The sequence below is a fragment of the Hypanus sabinus genome (assembly GCF_030144855.1).
Source record: "Hypanus sabinus isolate sHypSab1 chromosome X2 unlocalized genomic scaffold, sHypSab1.hap1 SUPER_X2_unloc_24, whole genome shotgun sequence".
Classification (NCBI taxonomy): Eukaryota; Metazoa; Chordata; class Chondrichthyes; order Myliobatiformes; family Dasyatidae; genus Hypanus; species Hypanus sabinus.
Window position 1 is genome coordinate 387,104 of NW_026778995.1, and position 23,078 is coordinate 410,181.

The following is a 23,078-nucleotide window of genomic DNA, read 5'->3' on the forward strand; positions in this document are numbered from 1 at the left end:
TACGTGACACTCACGTGTGGGAGTACCGTTAAGATACATTCGAAACCTTGAGATTTTTTAATGTATTTAATCTTTTAATGTGTTCAATAGACCCTACATTATCCCAGAGTGCTTTGCTGTATGCTAAGTGAGGACGTGGCGGGAGGCGTGTGACTTTGGCTTCGAAAGACAAAAAATAAGATGATCGAAGTAAAAATGTTATTATGACCTGAAATCACTTTTGTGTTGAAAATGCATTTTTGTGTCAGGGCCCCACGCAGCTGTATCCACCCCCCCCCCCGTTTCTTTGTAACATGTGTGAAAATGCACTGTTTATTTTAAGTTTTGCAATTATTTTGTGGCACGAAACAGCTGTGGGAGTGGGGACAATGTTTCTGTTGCGTTTTTATTTGTTTTTGAGCATTTCGTGCGGAAGAGGAGTTGTTGATTTTTTTTTCTTGGTTTCGAGGCTATATGGTGAAGAAGAATCACAGGATTGTGTACTGCATACATTTTCTGATAATAAAAATAATGAAATGAAGGAATGAAAGAATGATACAAACATGGATTTTTATACTGTCTTGTGTGTGTGAGAGAGAGAGAGAGAGAGAGAGAGAGAGAGAGTGAGAGTGAGAGTGAGAGTGAGAGTGAGAGAGAGAGAGAGAGAGAGAGAGAGAGAGAGAGAGAGAGAGAGAGAGAGAGAGAGAGAGAGAGAGAGAGAGAGAGAGAGAGAGAGAGAGAGAGAGAGAGAGAGAGAGAGAGAGAGAGAGAGAGAGAGAGAGAGAGAGAGAGAGAGAGAGAGAGAGAGAGAGAGAGAGAGAGAGAGAGAGAGAGAGAGAGAGAGAGAGAGAGAGAGAGAGAGAGAGAGGAGAGAGAGAGAGAGAGGAGAGAGAGAGAGAGAGAGAGAGAGAGAGAGAGAGAGAGAGTTTCGTTGTGTTTCCTTATTTGTTTTCCATGTAATTGATATTAAAGACACCCGAATTCCACACTGGCAATGTGAAATCCTGGTTGAGCAGATGGAAATCCGTGCATCTGTATTCGGAGATAGATGCCTACATTTCAGGAGAATATTACTCGTTGGTGTACCGTTACGTTTGGGAATTTGAAATTAACTATTTTGTTAAGACTGGAATAATTTGAGAGCAATCCTAAAAATTGCTTAACTAACAAGATATTTTTCTTTTATAGAACAGAAAAGATGTTCAAGACTTTTGACATCTTGGTTAGAGTCCCCCAAACACAAACTAATCCAAGAGTTCATACTCTCGAGGAGAATGATAACAGTAGGTGATTCAATACAATTTGACAAGCTACAATGACATAATTTACTTCAGTATTATGTTTCTCAAATGGCTCCATTGAAGTACATATTTAGAGTGGGAGAATATTGAATTGATAAGAAACCACTGAAGGTTCAGTCACCTTTGTTGGGACAAACTAATTCACATAAACAGTCCACACATTGCACTAGTTAATTATTCAATCGCAATCTGTCACCACGGGGATTGCATCTGCCTGACGTAATTGGTTTGTAAATAATTTTAAAACAGCTATTTTTAAATGTGTTATAATGTGTCCCTGTGGAGTCGCTAAATGGTATTAAAAACCGCAGGCATGGGCTGCCTTTACATTTCATTCCAAGAGATCGCCTGTAGGACAGTGCGGACAGGTCACTGGACAGAGAAAATGCCTGCATTGTTGGATAGGTACTGTAGTGTGGAGAAAATATTGTACGTGTTCATCGCCGTCATTGGAGTTCCTGGTGAGTGAGCAGAGCAATTCATGTTTGGTATTTCTGTGTGTTAACCATGTGAATCTGACAAGCTTCTAACTTGATGATCATTGTAGAAATATCCGTTAGAGATTTTGATCCTGTCAGTTCAACACTCTGACTTTTCATATTTAAGGACAAGCGGAACTAAACTCCTGTCTCTCATCAAACTCACGGGATCGACTCGAACGTTGTTCTTACCTTCAATGACACCTTGTCCGGAGTTGTCCCAGTGTGGGGTCAGGCAGCTCTCCCGCAAGCTGTGACTGGGATGGGTTTACATTGTAAAGTTCACTGTTTCTGAGTTATTGATCAGAGAGAACCCCTGGTCCTGTGTTTCATATCTCCCTGTGGAGTCTGTCACAGTCGGATCCCACTGCCTGTCGGTCAATAATTGGGTCTGATCATCTGAACCAGTGCCAACGGATCTGCTGACGAGAGTTATCGAATTGAACTGCGCTGTGGAATTAATCCATTAACGGAGCCGCTCAGCCTCAGGTTGCTCAGTTGTTCCTGCTTTCCTTCTGAGACGCGTCGTAAATTTTCACCAGGACACCTCTTCGTCCTGGAGAAAAGTCTCGGCCCAATACCAAAGTTTGTTCAATTCCATGTACAGAATGCTGCCTGACCTGCTGAGTCCCTCCAGTGTTTTGTGTGTGTTCCTCTCCTCTGCATGCCTTATCGGCCCCATCATTTACGAGTTTCCAGGGGCCAGGTCAGTCACGATTAAATCAGTGATACCGGCCAGGTCAGGGACAGGAATCGGGATCAGCACCGACCTATGTTGTTCATGAAGATCGCTTTTATCGCCGACGATTGTCCACACATTGTCTCATCTCCACACTGAAGAAGGCAGGTCAGAGACAGTGTGACCAGTGTCCCAGGTTAGGTTAGCAGCCGTGCACTGACTCCACAACGCCTGGTCTTCAGCTGAAACCCGATCCCTTGAGGAATGCGTTCAGTAATGCCCTCTGTCTGTTATCTCTCTCTCCCTCACTCTCTCTGCTCCCTCGCCCTCCCACCTCCCCTCTCCCTGTCTCCCTCCCCCTCACCCTCCTCTTCTCCCCCTTTCCCACACGCAGTGAATTTATTGGCGATTGTGATCCTGTCTCGGGGAAAGTGCGGCCTCTCTACCTGCACCACTCGCTACCTGGTGGCCATGGCAGCGGCGGATCTACTGACCATTTTCACCGCGGTCATTCTGGGGCGAATCAAATCCTATTACTTCAGGTGGAGTTTTCTGAGCATCACTCCTGTGTACAGTGTTATCGATGTACTGAGCTTCACAGCCACACACTGTTCTGTCTGGTTCACCGTCGCTTTCACCTTTGACCGGTTTGTCGCCATTTGCTGTCAGAAGCTGAAAACAAAATATTGCACCGGGAAAACTGCGGCTGTGGTTCTAACAACAATCGGCGCACTGTTCTATCTGGAAAATGTTCCCCGATACTTCACACGGCAACCCGGGGTGTTCATCGACAATGTACCGTGGTTCTGTGATCTCAGGGACAATGTTTTCACTGACCCCGGGTGGATAGGATATGACTGGGTCGATACGATTTTAGTTCCATTCCTCCCTTTCGCTGGGATCCTGCTGCTCAACGCTCTGACAGTCAGACACATTTTAGTGGCCAGTCGGGTCCGTAAGGGGCTGAAGGGTCAGAGCAAGGGGGAGAACTGCAGTGACCCGGAGATGGAGAACAGGAGGAGGTCTGTGATTTTACTCTTCACCATCTCCGGCAGCTTCATCCTCCTGTGGATGACAACTGTTGTAAATTTCATATATTATCAGGTCTCAGGGGAAGGATTCAGTTTCAATGATTCTGAATGGATCTTTATCTACGTCGGGGTTTTGCTGAGTGATTTCAGCTGCTGCACCAACACGTTTATTTACGCGGTGACTCAGTCAAAATTCAGGGAACAGATAATTAGGACGGTGAAATATTCTGTCCCCTCGGTGCTTCATTTTATTAATAAAGCTGCGTCCTGAGCCCAAGCCGGACGCGACCACAATTTCTCCAGTCCGGAGGCAAACTTCTCACATTCACCGCCTGATCTCGCAGTTGTTATTCCGGGGCCGACTGACCGACTGACCAGCAGGTCTGGGACATTAGGATAGTGTGTTTCTGGGGAGGGGCAAAGCACTGTCCTGGTCTCGCCAGATGTCAGTCAACGAACTACTCTGAAATGCCAGCCATCCATTGGTCTGGGAATATGTCCATTTATCCCTATTCCCGCCCTCCAACCTCACAGACCGACTTTCCCACAAGACAGCTGGTGTTCTAGTCTGATGCTGGTAGGATAATCACATGTCAAACACACCAGTTTCCGCCTTCCGCTTGATTGATTGGCTAACGTGCATATAAATAGGGCGGGTATTGGATACATTGTGGTTGGCACTCCAAATTAATCCACGTTCCCGCCACTAACTGGACGGGAATATGGTGTAGAGGATAGGGAAATAAAACCCTTGCTGCTTCTTTGTTCTAATGAAAACTGAATTACACTCCAAAAATCCTACAGATTGTACCACGTGAAGCCCAATAGAGAGAATCAAATTAAACTCATTCCCACGACTGAAATGAAAGATATCCGCCCCCAACGATTGTAATGAAATCTGTATTTCATTTCTGTCTACCTGATCACCTTCACCCTGAAATAGTGTGTTTTCAAGTGCTTCATAATGACAAGAACTACATGACCCAGTATGGAGTTTTCCAACACGACATAAGGAATAATTCGTTATCGTCGGGCTAATTCAGGTCGTATCAATATAATTCCTTCCCTTCTTGTTTTTACCCGGTTCTCCCATGAACGGAACACAGGTGTTCTCTAAAGGTGCCTCCCCTTGTGCCCAGTATCCCACTAGATTTACCATAAGCCCCTAATTCTTAACCCTGCAAACTTCTGATTTGCAAAGTGGAAGGTCTTTATCTACAGTTGAATCTTCAACAGCTTTTGCAGCGAAATAGTCAACCCGTTCATTCACACCCAATTCTGAATGGACGCCCAATCCAAGTGAACCACAACATTCGACAAATGAACCACAATTGCTCACATCCGCAAATCGGTGTGTACCCCGTATATGGCAAATTACATCAGCAAATTACTGTGCATCCCATATTGGCCGACGCATTCCGTAATCTGTGTACATCCCAAATCCATGTTCAACCCCAAATCTGTGTGCCCCTCCAAATGCGCAAGCAACCCGCAAATCAGTGTGAACACCCAAATCCGTGTGCACCCACAAATCTGCGCACATTCTGAAACAGGAGCGCACTCCATAATCATTTTGCACACCAACCAGGTGAAAGCTCCACATGCAGATCATCTAATCCCAAAGCATCATTTTCAAACAGTACACAAAACGGCTGACTCGATAATAAGCACTCGCACGCAACCCACAATTCTTGTGTAAATCCAAATCCGCTGGCGTACGCTGATCCCATATTCGACAACACAGAAATAAGAGAGCACCACAAAATCTATGTGCAACCGTTGAAAGGACCAAGTACAGGGGTTATAAACGTATCGGAAATTAAAACCCGTCACAACTCCAAATCCGCAGTCTCCAAAAAATCTGTGAGAACACCGAAATCGGTAAACATCGCCATAAAGCCCGAAAGTAATGAAAATCTGTGCCAGCCCCAAATCAGTGCGCACCCCAAACACCTCACATGCATAATATCTTGTCTCAGAGCAAGAATCATTTCAAACAGTTTAGAAAATGGCTGTATCAACATTAAAAAAAAATCCCCAGCCACCCAGTTGTTTGTTTGCACCTCCAGATCGGCCGAAACCCCAAATCTGGATGCAACCTTAAATCCGTGTGCAGTCCTACCTCCGACAGCACAACCCTAAATCTGCGTGCACCCCCAAATCCAAATCCCCCCACCCAAAGCCGTGTGCCCTCCATAGTTGCCGACAAACCGCTAAATCTGGTCCCCAGGTAAGTGCGCCCCCACATGTTCGGGAATACAGCCATGAACTCGTGCGCATCCCTAAACGCATGCGCACCACCAAGGACCACGATGGTCGTTCCAAATCAGTCCCCACAACAGACCTGCTGACAACCCCATATATGCATGAGATTATCTCAGAACAAAAAATGAGTCGCATTGAAAATCTGCCTCGACGTAAAAAATCCGAACCCAGTCCAAAACCCGTGTGGAAATCTTGATGTGCAAGACCATCACGTGCTGCCACGTATGCACCCCGATATTTGCAAGCGGACATCACTAAATCCGCGTGTGTTCCCATGTTCGACAACGCACACTAAATCTGCGAACATTTGGGTGCGCACCCTCAAATATGTGCACATCACCAAGAGGGCACCACAAACCCGCTAAAAATCTGACACGCACATTAGAATGGTTTCAAGCAGTTCTCAGAATAGCCTCCACCACCTTCAAAAAGCTGTGTACATTCATTATCAACGTACAGGAAACAACCTTTATATTTGTTACTCAACCAAATCTACCGACACCCCTAAATTCATTTACATGCACGTCCTGAACTGGGGCTCTGCCAGCGAGATGTTTCCTGAGACGCCCGGGCAGAAAGGGGGCGCTTCACGCAAAAATTAGAGTTTCTAACATTGAGATAGTCTGTGAAGCCGATCTATTGACTTACATCCTGACCTTGGCAAAGTTGGATGCCAAAGTTCATCGTTGGTTCGTCGCGTTGTCTGCCTATGATTTCAGCCTGATGTACCGGCCGGACGGCCGGAACATTGATCCAGTTGTTTTCTCCCATGTGTGCATGAAGGTCTGGAAATGGACTGAGAGTGGATGGGCGTTCCCGTGCCTGGATTCATCACGGGGCTGGTTTGAGCGGTGGGTCATTTGGGAACTTCTGGTTGCGCCATTCCACAAGCCTGACCACTCTGGATGCAAAGCAGTTCTCTGAGCTGCTTCCAGAGGGAGTGACCTCCGCTCAGCGAGATGACCCTTGTGTAATCACCGTTTGGTCGGCTGCTGCGGAAGCGGATATGGCCCAAGCTGAAATGATGAAACACCCTGCCGTATCTCTACTGCGGAGAGACTGGCCGAAACGGCAGTTGAGGAACCAGATTCTGTGCCGGGTCACGTCTGCTCCAGAAAGTTCTCCGCGTTCCCAGTTGATTCTGTCTGGGAAGTATCGAGGATTGTATTGAAGTCATTTGATGATAATTCAGGTTATTTGGGGGTTGAAAAGATCTAGGGATTGGATCGTTTCTACTGACCCCGAATGAAAACTGTGGTCGTAGAGAAATGTAAACCGCGCATTCGATGTATTCGGAGGAAGACGCTGCCCACAAGGCCCATTCCGTTATCTCATTTGCAGAGAGTGGGGCCATTTGTTCTGGTGTGTATGGATTTCCTATCAATAGAGTCTGGTTCCAGCAACACGGCGATCTTGGTTATTACTGAACACCACATCGGGTGTGCTCAAACCTTCCATACAAAGGATCAGAGGGCATCGACCATGGTCAGTGTTATGCTCATTCTGGCCGCCCCAGACGGATACATAGCGATTAAGGAGGTAGTAGCAAGATGGGGAATTACCCGAAGGAACAATGACAGTACCCTTCCCCTCAACGGAATCCTCGAGGCAAGATCCTCCATGATTGTCCTGATGGTCCCGGTGGAAGTGCTGGATGAGGGAAGTGTCCAGGATAAAGCAACTGGAAACGAAGGAACACTGGGCCCAGTCGACCCTTGTCCCGACGTTTCACATCTAGTAGCCGCCGGATGGTTGGCGATGATCCGGGAGGGTGTAGGGGTTTCAGTCGGAGGACACAAGGGGCTGACGGAGAGTGGATTTAACTGGGAAACGTGCATAGATCTTGGTAGTTTAAGTCGGACCGCTGTGGGGTTGATGATACTTTAGACTTCTAAAGGTTCCAGGAAGCGAGGGGTGAGTTTCTTCTGCTCGATTTTGAGAGGGATGTCTATAATCAGGCGTAGGAGTCCGGTATCGATCGGCAATCGTCCCATTGCGATCGGCTGATCTGGGCAGGGTCGTGCGTGTATCCTCCCAAATTCGCGGCACCTATAGATATGGGCCTGAACAGACGGCACCACGATCTGCTCTTCTTGCTCGGGGAACAGCGGGGGTTGGTGCCCAAGGGAGCACGCGAAGGGAGATCTTCCGAAGGCAGCATTAACCAAAGAGTTGTGGGCGTACTCAACCCACGCGAGGTGGTCACTCCTGGCAGATGGGTTGTTGGTTTTTATACAACGTAGCGTCGCCTCCAAGTTTGACATGACCATGGTTCCTGCCTTGGACCAGCTTGTCATTGCACTCTTTCCTCCCACTTTGCCCAGAAAAGACCCAAGGCTTGAGCTTCAACACTCCGGCCTTCGGGATCTGCTCCACATTTGCCGTAATGGATTTTAGCTGGTCAAGGTTGTTGTGAGATGTGAGAATGTCACTGACGTATCTGTCGAGTTGGAGCACCTGCCGCTCCTCCTTCGTCCTCGGAGTCTCGCCAGAGGAATCTATGCAGGTGCACTTCCCGGTCTTCCAACCAAACCGAATTGTACATCTTTTTAATGTCACCCAGAGCAGCGTATATTCCTACCCCTAAATCCGAGTAGGACAGATCGAATCTGGTTGAGGACATCTGGACCTTTCATTAGCAGGTCGTTCAAGCTCACGCCTCTGAACGTTTGGCTGCTGTTCCACACGAGTCTCACTGGGGTCGTGACAGAGGGCGGGTTCGGAGCAATAATGTGACTGGAACTGGCCCGTTCCAGTTGAACACCGTGTCCTCGGACAATTTCATTTCAACCCTTCGATCAACCATGTCGCGCACCTGAGCAGTGCACGCAGGTTTCCAATCGGTTCTTTGGCTCGTTGCTTTTCCGTCCTGAGAAACGTAGCCTCGACTGTTCTTTTATTGTTTGGCAAGGAAGCTGGATCTTCTAACCAAGGATACCTGGCGTGGCAATGTGGTTCCTTGCTGTGGCGGTCACCTGTGACATAGGTGAGGCCTCTTTTTACAACTTCAGGATCCCTCTCTTCAGCAAGAGTCATTCATTCTTTTGCCGCCCGGCTGGCGGTTTCCGCAGCGGCAACCCCGGCATTTTGGCTCGCATGCTGCGCCAATACGATCCCACTTCCTCCACTCCAGGAAGTCTCGTTTGGTGGTTGAAGTACCTGACTCCTGGAGCTTGATGCCATCCTGTCTGTTTTGTGGAAGTTGCTCCGGGACTCTCCTGGTGAGCTCCTCGTACTGGACAGCTGCCGCTCTCATTGACCTTGCAAACTGTGACTTGGACATGGGGACCGACACAGACAGCTCCTCAAAGAGGTCAGGATGTGCTCCCCTGGCCATCTTCCCCAGGCGTCCGTCCCGCAGCACGAGGTCTCTAACAGCTCTGACTCTCTGAGACGCCAGCTGATCTTCTCTATGGCTTATGTGTAAATTTCTGCTGTTGCTTCGGAGTCACATGTTTGTGTACATTTGCAATGCTGTCTAGACATTAACAAACCGATTGCTGTGATTTGAGAGTGACCTTGGGAGTGATTTTTAGAAGGTACCGCTTTGTCTCGACCTGAATCTTCATCCCCGCAACCCCATGGACGACGAGAGTGATTTCCTCACTCCTGAGGTTCAGTCTACTTGCAGCCTTCTGGGTTGTATAATTGGCCAAGTCAATTAACGTCCCTATTTTTTGTCCAGCATTAGCTGTGACTTCGAGAAGCATCATATTCACCGGCATCTCTTACAATCCACTTTCCACCGGGAGGCCCGGCTTTTCTTTCACAGTGCGAAGGCTCTGGATGCGGTGTTTGAAAATACATCGCAACACTGTTTGGCCAATTCTATTGAAAGTTTACTGAAGAACTCATCCTGATCCTCTCCATATTTCTTCCTGTCTTTATCTTCCTCTGGACCGAAACTGCTCTTTTCCTGACCTGCTCTGCTTTTCTTTATGTCAGCATTGGGGCACAGATAGTAATGATGCTCGGGAGTACGCTCATCCTTGCAGTCTTGGTCTTTACACAGACAGGCGGGTTTATAGTATGAACAGTCATCATGAACCTCGATACACCTCTTGCATGCCGCCACCTTTCTTACAGCAGCCTCTTTTTCTGGTAGCTTTGGAGCTCGAAACCGTTTGCAAAAGTGGAGCTTCCTTTTGTGCTTTCCATCACCGCAGACGACACACCGTGCATGGTCGTCGCCCGACTTGGTAGACTTGGCTCAGCCCTGGTTTCTCTTCTACTCGGCTCTTCAACCCTCAGTGGCTCCAGCTGCTCATATACGCTCTCTTGCTCTTTGGGGAATTCCAAGAGACTGTCAAACCGATTATCTGGTGCCACAGCATTTCCCCTGTCAGCGACATAGACCAGCCATTCCTTTTTGAGAGTTTCTGGAAGTTTACTTTCAATTGAACTTGTCACCAGCGGATTTTTGATAGCATCCCTGTCTCCAAGGCCACTCAAGTCGTGAAGTGCCTTCTGCACAGTTTAAATTAATTCCATTATTTTCCGTGGCTGATAATCTCTGGCATTTTCTGTAACTCCTCCACAATTTCAACAGCAATGCACGTTCGATTCCCATAGCGGTTTTTGAGAACACGGAAGATGTCATCTGCAGTGTGATACGTAGAGAGGCGAAGGTCTCATCTGATTTGGTGGTCCAGACTGTCCGGTAGTTGAATCTTTATCACCTCTCTTGAACAGGTCGGCTCTCCCTGCCTCAGGAGTGCTTCCCAGTCCTTTCTCCATCTGTGAAAATCACGTTTTCTGCCAGTAAACTTGGAGAGGGCCGTCAGTTTCAGTCTGATGGCTGGCGTGGGAAAATTGGAGGAAAAGCCGTTGGTGTTAGTCTTTCAGCATCCTCCTTTCTCCTTTCTTTCTTGGAAACCAACTTGGGGATGTGGAGTTCGAGCCACTTTAGGCGACTCAGAAGTTGCTTCCAATCACCTGGCGGGATCCAGCATTTCCACCGACCATGCACCTCCTTCGCTGTCTGTACCAGTCGTTGCAGGTGGTTAAGCATGAAGTCATACGCCTCCTAGTGGCCATCGGGTTGTACAGCAGCGACGGTTTCACATTCATCCTCTGCTGCTTGTAGTGCTGTGAACATTTCAACATTTCCAAAGTTGTTCCAAAGAGTCTCCTGGATTAGGCTTCTGACCTCCTTCCGTTTCAACTCACATTCATTTGCCGTCTTTGCCAGGTCGGCTTTTTGCTGTTCAGTTAACACGGCTACTTTCTCTGCGTTCAGCTCCGCCTTCCGTTCCGCAATGAATCCGGCCCCCACATCATCATTGGCTTCCATGACTTTCTCGGCTTCTGCTGTGAGTTTATTGAAACTGACTCCGAGATTCTCTTCAGACATGTTTTGATGGGCCCTGGTAATACTGTTGGCCAGACGAGAAAATAATCATTTTGCTGTTGTTCGCTTTACCTTGAGTTGATCAACTGATTTCCCAATAGCTTGATCAGCCATGTTTGATTCCGCCTGCAGGCTGTTCACAGTTGAAAGGGCAAGTACAACTTTTTAATGGCGCTTTGATGTTGTTTTATCTCAACTTGATTTTCTTCCTTCTTAAGGATTCCAAGTTATTGCTCCTACTGCTCCAGCTCAAGTCTCCCAGATTTCCGTTTCCTGTCCTCCAGTTTCCCGGTCAAAAAGTTTTTTTTTCCCACTGTCAAGCAGCATTTTCACTGTAAAGCAGTGTTTTCACCGTCAACACGCACAAAACGCTGGTGGAACGCAGCAGGCCAGGCAGCATCTATAAGGAGAAGCGCTTAGTGGTCCAGAGCTTAGTGTTGCTTAAATTTCCAGCATCTGCAGATTTCCTCGTGTTTGCCTTTTCACTGTCAACCAGTTTTTCACTGTCAAGTCGGAGTTCTTGTTCTGTTGTTTGAACATGTGCAGCCTCCCCACTTGAAAGAGATTGAATGCGCCTACCTGAAGGTTTTTAACCGGATTCCACTCAATGACCAAACAACTTTTCCTTATATTTTTCGCAACTGCGGCAGTTAGTTCCGTTAGTTCTTAGTCATAAGTCATAAAAAATGTCATAAGTAATCAGTCATAAGTTTTCATTAGGTTAAGGTTAAGGTTGAGGTGAAAAACTGGCTGCCTCTCGGATTTTGTAGACGAATTCGGACCTGCACCTCTGTTTCTCTACTGAACCGCTATGGCCTCCGACCGGGCGAACTCTCTCGAAGGTTCGCGAGCTCTTAAGCCCCACGTCATCTCCAAGAAGCGCCTGCGCGCGATGGGCCCCGTGTCGGAGTTAACTCAAACGCAGTGACAGCGGTGCTCTTCTCCATGAACCGGGCTCAAGTTATTTAAAGTTCGGCATCTTACCGCAGATTCCAACGCTGCTCTCGGACTGCCGGCGTGATGATGCAGGGTCCGCCAAACTGTTTCAGGCAGTAGGTTCTGTCTGGTCTATCAGTAAATTCTTGTTCTTGCTTTTAACCATATAAATATTATTTTCTTTTGCCTCTAGGTCCCAATGCTTTCTAGAAACTCAAGTTTGACTTGACACTCACCTTACTCCCCACCGCTTCGCCATCTCACCACAATACCACAAGTCATAGGAACTGAAATACTCATTCCGTCCATTGAGTCTTCTCCACCATTCGATCACGACTATTGGATTATCCCTCTAAACCCCATTCTGCTGCCTTTGCCCCGTCACCTTTGACACTCTTATTAATCAACGACGCACCATTTATTTACTTAAAGCCTATTACTCCGCTGGGTTTAGGACAGCAATGAAGAGGATCACCAGGATGTTGGCTGGATTAGAGGCATGAGCTGCTGTGTAAGGAGAGTTCGGACAAACTTGGGCTGCTTCTCTGACGTGGAGGAGGCTCAGGGCGCCCTGATACGGCTTGATAAGATTAAAAGAGATATAGATAGAGTAGATAGCTGCCATTTTAAATCTTCGCGTCAAACCCAAGCTGAAATGAAGAAACACCCTGCAGTATCTCTACTGCGGAGAGACTGGCCGAAACGGCAGTTGAGGAACCAGATTCTGTGCCGGGTCACGTCTGCTCCAGACATGTCTCCGCGTTCCCAGTTGATTCTGTCTGAGAAGTATCGGGGATTGTGTTGAAGTCATTTGATGATAATTCAGGTTATTTGGGGGTTGAAAAGATCTAGGGATTAGATCGTTTCTACTGACCCCGAATGAAAACTATGGTCGAAGTGTACTGTAAACCGTGACTGCGTAAAGACTGTGTAAACCGCGCATTCGATGTATTCGGAGGAAGACGCTGCCTACAAGGCCCATTCCGTTATCTCATTTGCAGAGAGTGGGGCCACTTGTTCTGGTGTGTATGGATTTCCTATCAATAGAGTCTGGTTCCAGCAACACGGTGATCTTGGTTATTACTGAACACCACATCGGATGTGCTCAAACCTTCCATACAAAGGATCAGAGGGCATCGACCGTGGTCAGTGTTATACTCATTCTGGCCTCCCCAGACGGATACATAGCGATTAAGGAGGTAGTAGCAAGATGGGAAATTACCCGAAGGAACAATGACAGTACCCTTCCCCTCAACGGAAGCCTCGAGGCAAGATCCGCCATGATTGTCCTGATGGTCCCGGTGGATGTGCTGGATGAGGGAAGTGTCCAGGATAAAGGAACTGGAAACCTAGGAACACTGGGCCCAGTCGACCCCTGTCCCGACGTTTCACATCTAGTAGCCGCCGGATTGTTGGCGATGATCCGGGAGGGTGTAGGGGTTTCAGTCGGAGGACACAAGGGGCTGACGGAGAGTGGATTTAACTAGGAAACGTGCATAGATCTTGGTAGTTTAAGTCGGACCGCTGTGGGGTTGATGACAGTTTCGGACTCGAAACGTCCCAGGAAGCGAGAGGTGAGTTTCTTCTGCTCGATTTTGAGAGGGATGTCTTTGGATGAAAGCCACACCATCTGCCCAGGTCGATAATCAGGCGTAGGAGTCCGGTATCGATCGGCAATCGTCCCATTGCGATCGGCTGATCTGAGCAGGGTCGTGCGTGTGTCCTCCCAAAGTCGCGGCACCTATAGATATGGGCCTGAACAGACGGCACCACGATCTGCTCTTCTTGCTCGGGGAACAGCGGAGGTTGGTTCCCAAAGGAGCACGCGAAGGGAGATCTTCCGAAGGCAGCATTAAACAGAGAGTTGTGGGCGTACTCAACACACGCGAGGTGATCACTCCTGGTAGATGGGTTGTTGGTTTTTATACAACGTAGCCTCGCCTCCAAGTTTGACACGACCATGGTTCCTGCCTTGGACCAGCTTGTCATTGCACTCTTTCCTCCCACTTTGCCCAGAAAAGACCCAAGGCTTGAGCTTCAACACTCCGGCCTTCGGGATCTGCTCCACATTTGCCGTAATGGATTTTAGCTGGTCAAGGTTGTGGTGGGATGTGAGAATGTCACTGACGTATCTGTTGTGTTGGAGTACCTGCCGCTCCTCCTTGAGGTGGGTGAAAGGAGGGAGGTTAGCAGTTTCGCGCATTGCGAGCTGCGCAATGCCCCCTGCTGGTTTGTCTCCGATGTTCACTCTTGTGATTGCATATCTCCCAGCTCCTCGTCCTCGGAGTCTCGCCAGAGGAATCTGCGCAGGTGCACTTCCCGGTCTTCCAACCAAACCGAATTGTACATCTTTTTAATGTCACCCAGAGCAGCGTATATTCCTACTCCTAAATCCGAGTAGGACAGATCGAATCTGGTTGAGGACATCTGGACCTTTCATTAGCAGGTCGTTCAAGCTCACGCCTCTGAACGTTTGGCTGCTGTTCCAGACGAGTCTCACTGGGGTCGTGACAGAGGGCGGGTTCGGAGCAATAATGTGACTGGAACTGGCCCGTTCCAGTTGAACACCGTGTCCTCGGACAATTTCATTTCAACCCTTCGATCAACCATGTCGCGCACTTGAGCAGTGCACGCAGGTTTCCACTCGGTTCTTTGGCTCGTTGCTTTTCCGTCCGGAGAAACGTAGCCTCGACTGTTCTTTTATTGTTTGGCAAGGAAGCTGGATCTTCTAACCAAGGATACCTGGCGTGGCAATGTGGTTCCTTGCTGTGGCGGTCACTTGTGACATAGGTGAGGCCTCTTCTTACAACTTCAGGTTCCCTCTCTTCAGCAAGAGTCATTCATTCTTTTGCCGCCCGGCTGGCGGTTTCCGCAGCGGCAACCCCGGCATTTTGGCTCGCATGCTGCGCCAATACTATCCCACTTCCTCCACTTCAGGAAGTCACAGTTGGTGGTTGAAGTACCTGACTCCTGGAGCTTGATGCCATCCTGTCTGTTTGGTGGAAGTTGCTCCGGGATTCCCTGGTGAGCTCCTCGTACTGGACAGCAGCCGCTCTCATTGACTTTGCAAACTGTGACTTGGACATGGGGACCGACACAGACAGCTCCTCAAAGAGGGCAGGATGTGCTCCTCTGGCCATCTTCCCCAGGGGTCCGTCCCACAGCACGAGGTCCCCAACAGCTCTGACTCTCTGAGACGCCAGCTGTCCTTCTCTATGGCTTATTAGTAAATCTATTTCTCTGGGTCGCACAAGTTCATCAGGCGGTATGTCTGGGAAGAATTTCTGCAGTTGCTTCGGTGTCACAAGTTTGTGGAGATTTGTGGAGTCTAGACAATAACAAACCGATTGCTGTGATTTGAGAGTGACCTTGGGAGTGACGTTTAGAAGGTACCGCTTTGTCTCCACCTGAATCTTCATCCCCGCAACCCCATGGACGACGAGAGTGATTTCCTCACTCCTGAGGTTCAGTCTACTTGCAGCCTTCTGGGTTGTATAATTGCTGTCTGAAGCCAAGTCAATTAACGTCCCTATTTTTTGTCCAGCATTAGCTGTGACTTCGAGAAGTCACTGGCATTTCTTATAATCCACTTTCCACCGGAAGGCCCGGCTTATCTTTCACAGTGCTGAAGGCTCTGGATGCGGTGTTTGAAAATACATCGCAACACTGTTTGGCCAATTCCGGTTAAAGTTTACTGAAGAACTCCTCTTGATCCTCTCCATATTTCTTCCTGCCTTTATCTTCCTCTGGACCGAAACTGCTCTTTTTCTGACCTGCGCTGCTTTTCTTCAGTTCAGCATTGGGGCACAGATAGCAATGATGCTCGGGAGTACTCTCATCCTTGCAGTCTTGGTCTTTACACAGACAGGCGGGTTTGCAGTATGAACAGTCATCATGAACCTCGATACACCTCTTGCATGCCGCCACCTTTCTTACAGCAGCCTCTTTTTCTGGTAGCTTTGACGCTCGAAACCGTTTGCAAAAGTGGAGCTTCCTTTTGTGCTTTCCATCACCGCAGACGACACACCCTGCATGGTCGTCGCCTGACTTGGTAGACTTGGCTCAGCCCTGGTTTCTCTTCTACTCGGCTCTTCAACCCTCAGTGGCTCCAGCTGCTCATATACGCTCTCTTGCTCTTTGGGGAATTCCAAGAGACTGTCAAACCGATTATCTGGTGCCACAGCATTTCCCCTGTCAGCGACATAGACCAGCCATTCCTTTTTGAGAGTTTCTGGAAGTTTACTTTCAATTGAACTTGTCACCAGCGGATTTTTGATAGCATCCCTGTCTCCAAGGCCACTCAAGTCGTGAAGTGCCTTCTGCACAGTTTAAATTAATTCCATTATTTTCCGTGGCTGATAATTTCTGGCATTTTCTGTAACTCCTCCACAATTTCAACAGCAATGCACGTTCGATTCCCATAGCGGTTTTTGAGAACACGGAAGATGTCATCTGCAGTGTGATACGTAGAGACGCGAAGGTCTCATCTGACTTGGTGGTCCAGACTGTCCGGTAGTTGAATCTTTATCACCGCTCTTGAACAGGTCGGCTCTCCCTGCCTCAGGAGTGCTTCCCAGTCCTTTCTCCATCTGTGAAAATCACGTTTTCTGCCAGTAAACTTGGAGAGGGCCGTCAGTTTCAGTCTGATGGCTGGCGTGGGAAAATTGGAGGAAAAGCCGTTGGTGTTAGTCTTTCAGCATCCTCCTTTCTCCTTTCTTTCTTGGAAACCAACTTGGGGATGTGGAGTTCGAGCCACTTCTGGCGACTCAGAAGTTGCTTCCGATCACCTGGCGGGATCCAGCATTTCCACCGACCATGCACCTCCTTCGCTGTCTGTACCAGTCGTTGCAGGTGGTTAAGCAAGAAGTCATACGCCTGCTGGTGGCCATCGGGTTGAACAGCAGCGACGTTTTCACATTCATCCTCTGCTGCTTGTAGTGCTGTGAACAGTTCAACATTTCCAAAGTTGTTCCAAAGTGTCTCCTGGATTAGGCTTCTGACCTCCTTCCGTTTCAACTCACATTCATTTGCCGTCTTTGCCAGGTCGGCTTTTTGCTGTTCAGTTAACACGGCTACTTTCTCTGCGTTCAGCTCCGCCTCCCGTTCCGCAATGAATCCGGCCCCCACATCATCATCGGCTTCCATGACTTTCTCGGCTTCTGTTGTGAGTTTATTGAAACTGACTCCGAGATTCTCTTCAGACATGTTTTGATGGGCCCTGGTAATACTGTTGGCCAGACGAGAAAATAATCATTTTGCTGTCGTTCGCTTTACCTTGAGTTGATCAACTGATTTCCCAATAGCTTGATCAGCCATGTTTGATTCCGCCTGCAGGCTGTTCACAGTTGAAAGGGCAAGCACAACTTTTTAATGGCGCTTTGATGTTGTTTTATCTCAACTTGATTTTCTTCCTTCTTAAGGATTCCAAGTTATTGCTCCTACTGCTCCAGCTCAAGTCTCCCAGATTTCCGTTTCCTGTCCTCCAGTTTCCCGGTCAAAAAGTTTTTTTTTCCCACTGTCAAGCAGCATTTTCACTGTAAAGCAGTGTTTTCACCGTCAACACGCACAAAACGCTGGTGGAACGCAGCAGGCCAGGCAGCATCTATAAGGAGAAGCGCTTAGTGGTCCAGAGCTTAGTGTTGCTTAAATTTCCAGCATCTGCAGATTTCCTCGTGTTTGCCTTTTCACTGTCAACCAGTTTTTCACTGTCAAGTCGGAGTTCTTGTTCTGTTGTTTGAACATGTGCAGCCTCCCCACTTGAAAGAGATTGAATGCGCCTACCTGAAGGTTTATAAACCGGATTCCACTCAATGACCAAACAACTTTTCCTTATATTTTTCGCAACTGCGGCAGTTTTAAAGTTCCGTTAGTTCTTAGTCATAAGTCATAAAAAATGTCATAAGTAATCAGTCATAAGTTGTCATTAGGTTAAGGTTAAGGTGAAGGTGAAAAACTGGCTGCCTCTCGGATTTTGTAGACGAATTCGGACCTGCACCTCGGTTTCTCTACTGAACCGTTATGGCCTCCGACCGGGCGAACTCTCTCGAAGGTTCGCGAGCTCTTAAGCGTCACGTCATCTCCAAGAAGCGCCTGCGCGCGATGGGCCCCGTGTCGGAGTTAACTCAAACGCAGTGACAGCGGTGCTCTTTTCCATGAAACGGTCTCCAGTTATTTAAAGTTCGGCATCTTACCGCAGATTCCAACGCTGCTCTCGGACTGCCGGCGTGATGATGCAGGGTCCGCCAAACTGTTTCAGGCAGTAGGTTCTGTCTGGTCTATCAGTAAATTCTTGTTCTTGCTTTTAACCATATAAATATTATTTTCTTTTGCCTCTAGGTCCCAATGCTTTCTAGAAACTCAAGTTTGACTTGACACACACCTTACTCCCCACCGCTCCACCATCTCACCACAATACCACAAGTCATAGGAACTGAAATACTCATTCCGTCCATTGAGTCTTCTCCACCATTCGATCACGACTGTTGGATTATCCCTCTAAACCCCATTCTGCTGCCTTTGCCCCATCACCTTTGACACTCTTATTAATCAACAACGCACCATTTATTTACTTAAAGCCTATTACTCCGCTGGGTTTAGGACAGCAATGCAGAGGTTCACCAGGATGTTGTCTGGATTAGAGGCATGAGCTGCTGTGTAAGGAGAGTTCGGACAAACTTGGGCTGTTTTCTCTGGTATGGGGGCGGCTCAGGGTGAGCTGAGAGAGCTTGATCAGATTACCAGAGGTATAGACAGAGTAGAGAGCTGCCACTTTTAACCTTCTGCGTCAAGATGTCCAATAGCAGAGATCAAGCATTTAGAGAGTTTGCAGAAGAGGTTCACCAGGATGTTGTCTGGATTAGAGGCATGAGCTACTGTGTAAGGAGAGTTCGGACAAACTTGGGCTGCTTCTCTGACGTGGAGGAGGCTCAGGGTGCCCTGACACGGCTTGATAAGATTAAAAGAGATATAGATAGAGTAGATAGCTGCCATTTTAAATCTTCGGGTCAAAATACCTAATACCAGACAGCATGCATTTAGGTAGATGAGGGGCCTGTGGAATTTATTGCCACTGACGGCACAGTTGCCAAGTCATTATTTAAAGCAGAGGTTGATCAGTGCTTGATCAGTAAAGGCATCAAAGGTCATGGGGAGAGGGCAGGGAATGGGGTTGAGAAGGGAAATAAAAGACACGCGGGCAGACTCATTTAGGGGCTCTTGTCTGGCACGGAGCAGTGGGGCTGAACACCGGTTCGTTTTCCACTCTCGGACCTTCACTGAGACCATTTCCCATCAGTACATGTTTTACCAACAGTACATTTCAATGTTCAAGTTCAATGTAAATTTATTATCAAAACGTGTTAAGCAGATGTTATCGAACAATTCCTTTTCTTGTTGGCAAGGTGACTCAATGCTCACCCCCAGCCTGGGGGAGGGAATGGGACCAATTCCAGAGGGGAGGGTTGGGTGAGTGTGGGACTTTGTGAAGGAGTCCGAACTCCATCCTCCTCATTCCCCTTCCCCTTCTCACTCCCCTCCCTCCCCACTCCACTGATGTGTTTGTGAGAGAGACAGAGAGACCTGTGTGCCCAGTCACATTCCGTTAGTGATGTGCTGTCCCTACCTACACACTCACACTCCTCTGTACACAGCAATCCTCACAAGCTCAAATGATCCAAAAATCTTATCCCCTCCCTCCTGCACCAACTCTTTAGCCACATGTTAAACTGTATAATCTTCTGATCCCTGCCACATCACACGGACAGCAGTCCTGAGATCACAGGCCTGGAGGAGCTGTCCTTTCAATTAGCACCTCACTCCCTGAACTCCCTTAACTTAACCTTGTTACTCTACCAGCCCATATCATTGTTACCCACATGGACCACGACCTTCACTGTTCACCCTCCTGAGGAATGCTGAGCACTCAACCTGAGATGACCCAGATGCCAGCATGCAGGAGGGAATTTCATTCTCATTTCATTCATCCTGGAATTTCATTCTCACCTACAGAACATCCTGTCAGTTCCCTGAGCTAACAAGCCACGTATCAACACAGCTCACCTCTTCTCCTCCCTGCCCTTCTCAGTCTCAGAGCCATGCTCAGTGCCAGAGACCCTATTGCTGTGACTTTCCTTTGCCAGGTCATCCCACCATCCCCGACTGTACCTAAAGTGATACCTGTGTTGTTCAGAGGGATGGGCACAGGGGGAAACAGAGAGTCCAGTTTCTTCCTCACTGTCACCCAGTTCCCTGTGCCGTGCACCTTGGGTGCAAATACCTCTCAAATGTCCTACCTATCACCCCTTCAGCCTCCTGAATGATCTGGAGTTCATCCAGTTCCAGCTGCAACTCCATAATGTGGATTGTTCGGAGCTGAAGCTGGATGCCTTTCTCACAGGTGTAGTTATCAGGGACACAGCAGGGTCCTCTGCCTTCCCACATCCCAGAAAGCAGCTTTCCACCACCCCGCCTGTCATCTCCACTGTATCAACTGAGAAAATGTAAAGAAGGGGCAAAAAAAATTCTACATCCATCATGATTTTGCCTTCTCTGACTGACTGCTCTCCCCACTGAAACCTCAAAAAATTAAAGCCTCAAAGTCTCCGCTCCAACTCTGTCCACTCCAACAGTGACAGCTCCATTTGCTCCAGCTAATGAAGGTTTTCTTGATAATCCATCCTGACTGTGGAGTGGCCACCGCTGAAAGCTCAAAAATAACCTGCCCTGAACCACTGCCTTTAATACTCCATTGGTGAACCTGAGTGAATACCGTCCTCTGAAGCTTATGATCTCTCAGATTCACGTTGGGTCAAAGCTTGATACGGTGACACAAGGATGAATGACTGATTGAAACCCATCCCAGTCAGAGCAGGTGACCACCCTCACCACAGTGTGAACCCACCACTGTCTCTGCAGTGTGGATCAGTGTGTGAATGTCTTCCCACACTCTGAGCAGGTGACCACCCTCATCACAGTGTGAACCCACCACTGTCTCTGCAGCATGGATAAGTGTGTGAATGCCTTCCCACAGTCTGAGCAGGTGACCATCCTCCCCACAGTGTGAACCCACCACTGTCTCTGCAGTGTGGATCAGTGTGTGAATGCCTTCCCACAGTCTGAGCAGTTGATGTTCAGTCAGTTGAGATGTCTGAGCGAATTCATTCCCACAATCAGAACAGGTGACTGGCATCGCCCAGTGTGAACTCGCTGATGGACTTTCAAGCCTGATGACCGAGTGAATCCCTTTCCACAATCTGAGCAGGTGAACGGTTTCTCCCCAGTGTGAATTCGGCAGTGCTTCACAAGGGAGTATGAATCAGCGAATCCCTTCCTACATTCAGAGCAGCTGAACGGTTTCTTCCCAGTGTGAATTAGTTGATGTACATTCAGATGAGATGACTGAGTGAATCCCTTCCCACATTCAGAGCATGTGAATGGCTTCTCCCCAGTTTGAATTCGGCAGTGCTTCACAAGGTGGGATGAGTCAGTGAATCCCTTCCCACATTCAGAGCATGTGAATGGCTTCTCCCCAGTGTGAATTCGGCAGTGCTTCACAAGGTGGGATGAGTCAGTGAATCCCTTCCCACATTCAGAGCATGTGAATGGCTTCTCCCCAGTGTGAATTCGGCTGTGCTTCACAAGGGAGAATGAATCAGTGAATCCCTTCCTACATTCAGAGCAAGTGAACGGCCTCTCCCCAGTGTGAACTCGGTAGTGCCTCACAAGTTTGTATGAGTCACTGAATCCCTTCCCACATTCAGAGCAAGTGAATGGCCTCTCCCCGGTGTGAACTCGCTGGTGTCTCTGTAGTGTGGATGAACGAGTGAATCCCTTCCCACAGTCTAAGCAGGTGAACGGCATCTCTTCAGTGTGAACTCACTGGTGTTCAATCAGTTGAGATGATTCAGTGAATCCTTTCCCACACAGAGCAGGTGATCGGCCTCTCCCTGTTGTGAACTCGTTGGTGTCACTGTGGAGTGGTTGAGTGTGTGAATGCCTTCCCACCATGTAAACAGGTTACCGTCCTCTCACTGGGGAATTTTCAGATGTATATTTAGCACCGACGACAGAATGAATTGCTTCCCGCTGTCAGAACAGGTGGAGCATCTCACTGTGGTGTCAACTTGCTGCTGTATCTTCAGGCTGGATGACTGAGTAGTTCCCCTCCCTCACACAGAGCAGGTGAATGGCCTCTCCTCACTGTGAACTCACTGGCGTGTCTGCGGGTAGGCTGTAAGTGAATCCCTTCCCTCACACAGAGCAGGTGAATGGCCTCTCCCCACTGTGAACTCACTGGCGTGTGTGTGGGTAGGCTGTGAGTGAATCCCCTCCCTCACACAGAGCAGGTGAATGGCCTCTCCTCACTGTGAACTCACTGGCGTGTCTGCGGGTAGGCTGTAAGTGAATCCCTTCCCTCACACAGAGCAGGTGAATGGCCTCTCCCCACGGTCAACTCACTGGCGTGTCTGCGGGTAGGCTGTGAGTGAATCCCTTCCCACACTGAGAGAAGGAGAATGATATCTCACTGCGATCAATCATCTGGCAATTCAGACAGTCAGATGTTTGAATCCCTTGTACAATCAATACAGTTGAAGAACTGATCTCCAGTGAGCAAATGCTGGTGTGTTCTCAGTACCCCGGTTCCAGTGAATAACACTGAGTTACAACAGAAAACTTCATTTCAGACTCAAAACACATTTCCAGCTGGGATGAGATAATTCTTCATCTCCAGGGATTGACAATAGATGTGTCGATCTTGCAAAGAAAATATTTGGCCAATCCTTATATATACATAAATAGACAGCCCATGCACAAGTGTTCTGCCATTTCAAACCTGTAAAATTATTTGAAAGGACATCAATAGGTGAAGGACAGTTTGTCAGGTGAGATTTTAGTCTGTGGTGAGAACATAAGAAAAAGGAGTAGGAGAACATCATCTGGCCCGTCTCCACCAACGTGCCTTTTCCCCATTGCCCTTCATTCCCCTTATTTGCAAACATCTATCCAACCTCATCTCATATGCATTTACTGAGGTAGCCTCCACCGCTTCATTGGGCAGAG

General features: G+C 48.2%; 1 protein-coding gene across 1 annotated transcript; it reads left to right on the plus strand.

The window, feature by feature from the left end:
* Nucleotides 1–921: 921 nt before the first annotated feature.
* On the plus strand, nucleotides 922–3,771 carry LOC132385821 (probable G-protein coupled receptor 139). Its single transcript, XM_059958044.1, has 2 exons — nucleotides 922–1,262; nucleotides 2,833–3,771. Exons 1-2 carry the CDS (start codon nucleotides 1,178–1,180, stop codon nucleotides 3,738–3,740), a joined length of 993 nt encoding a protein of 330 aa, XP_059814027.1. The 5' UTR covers nucleotides 922–1,177; the 3' UTR covers nucleotides 3,741–3,771.
* Nucleotides 3,772–23,078: the final 19,307 nt, after the last annotated feature.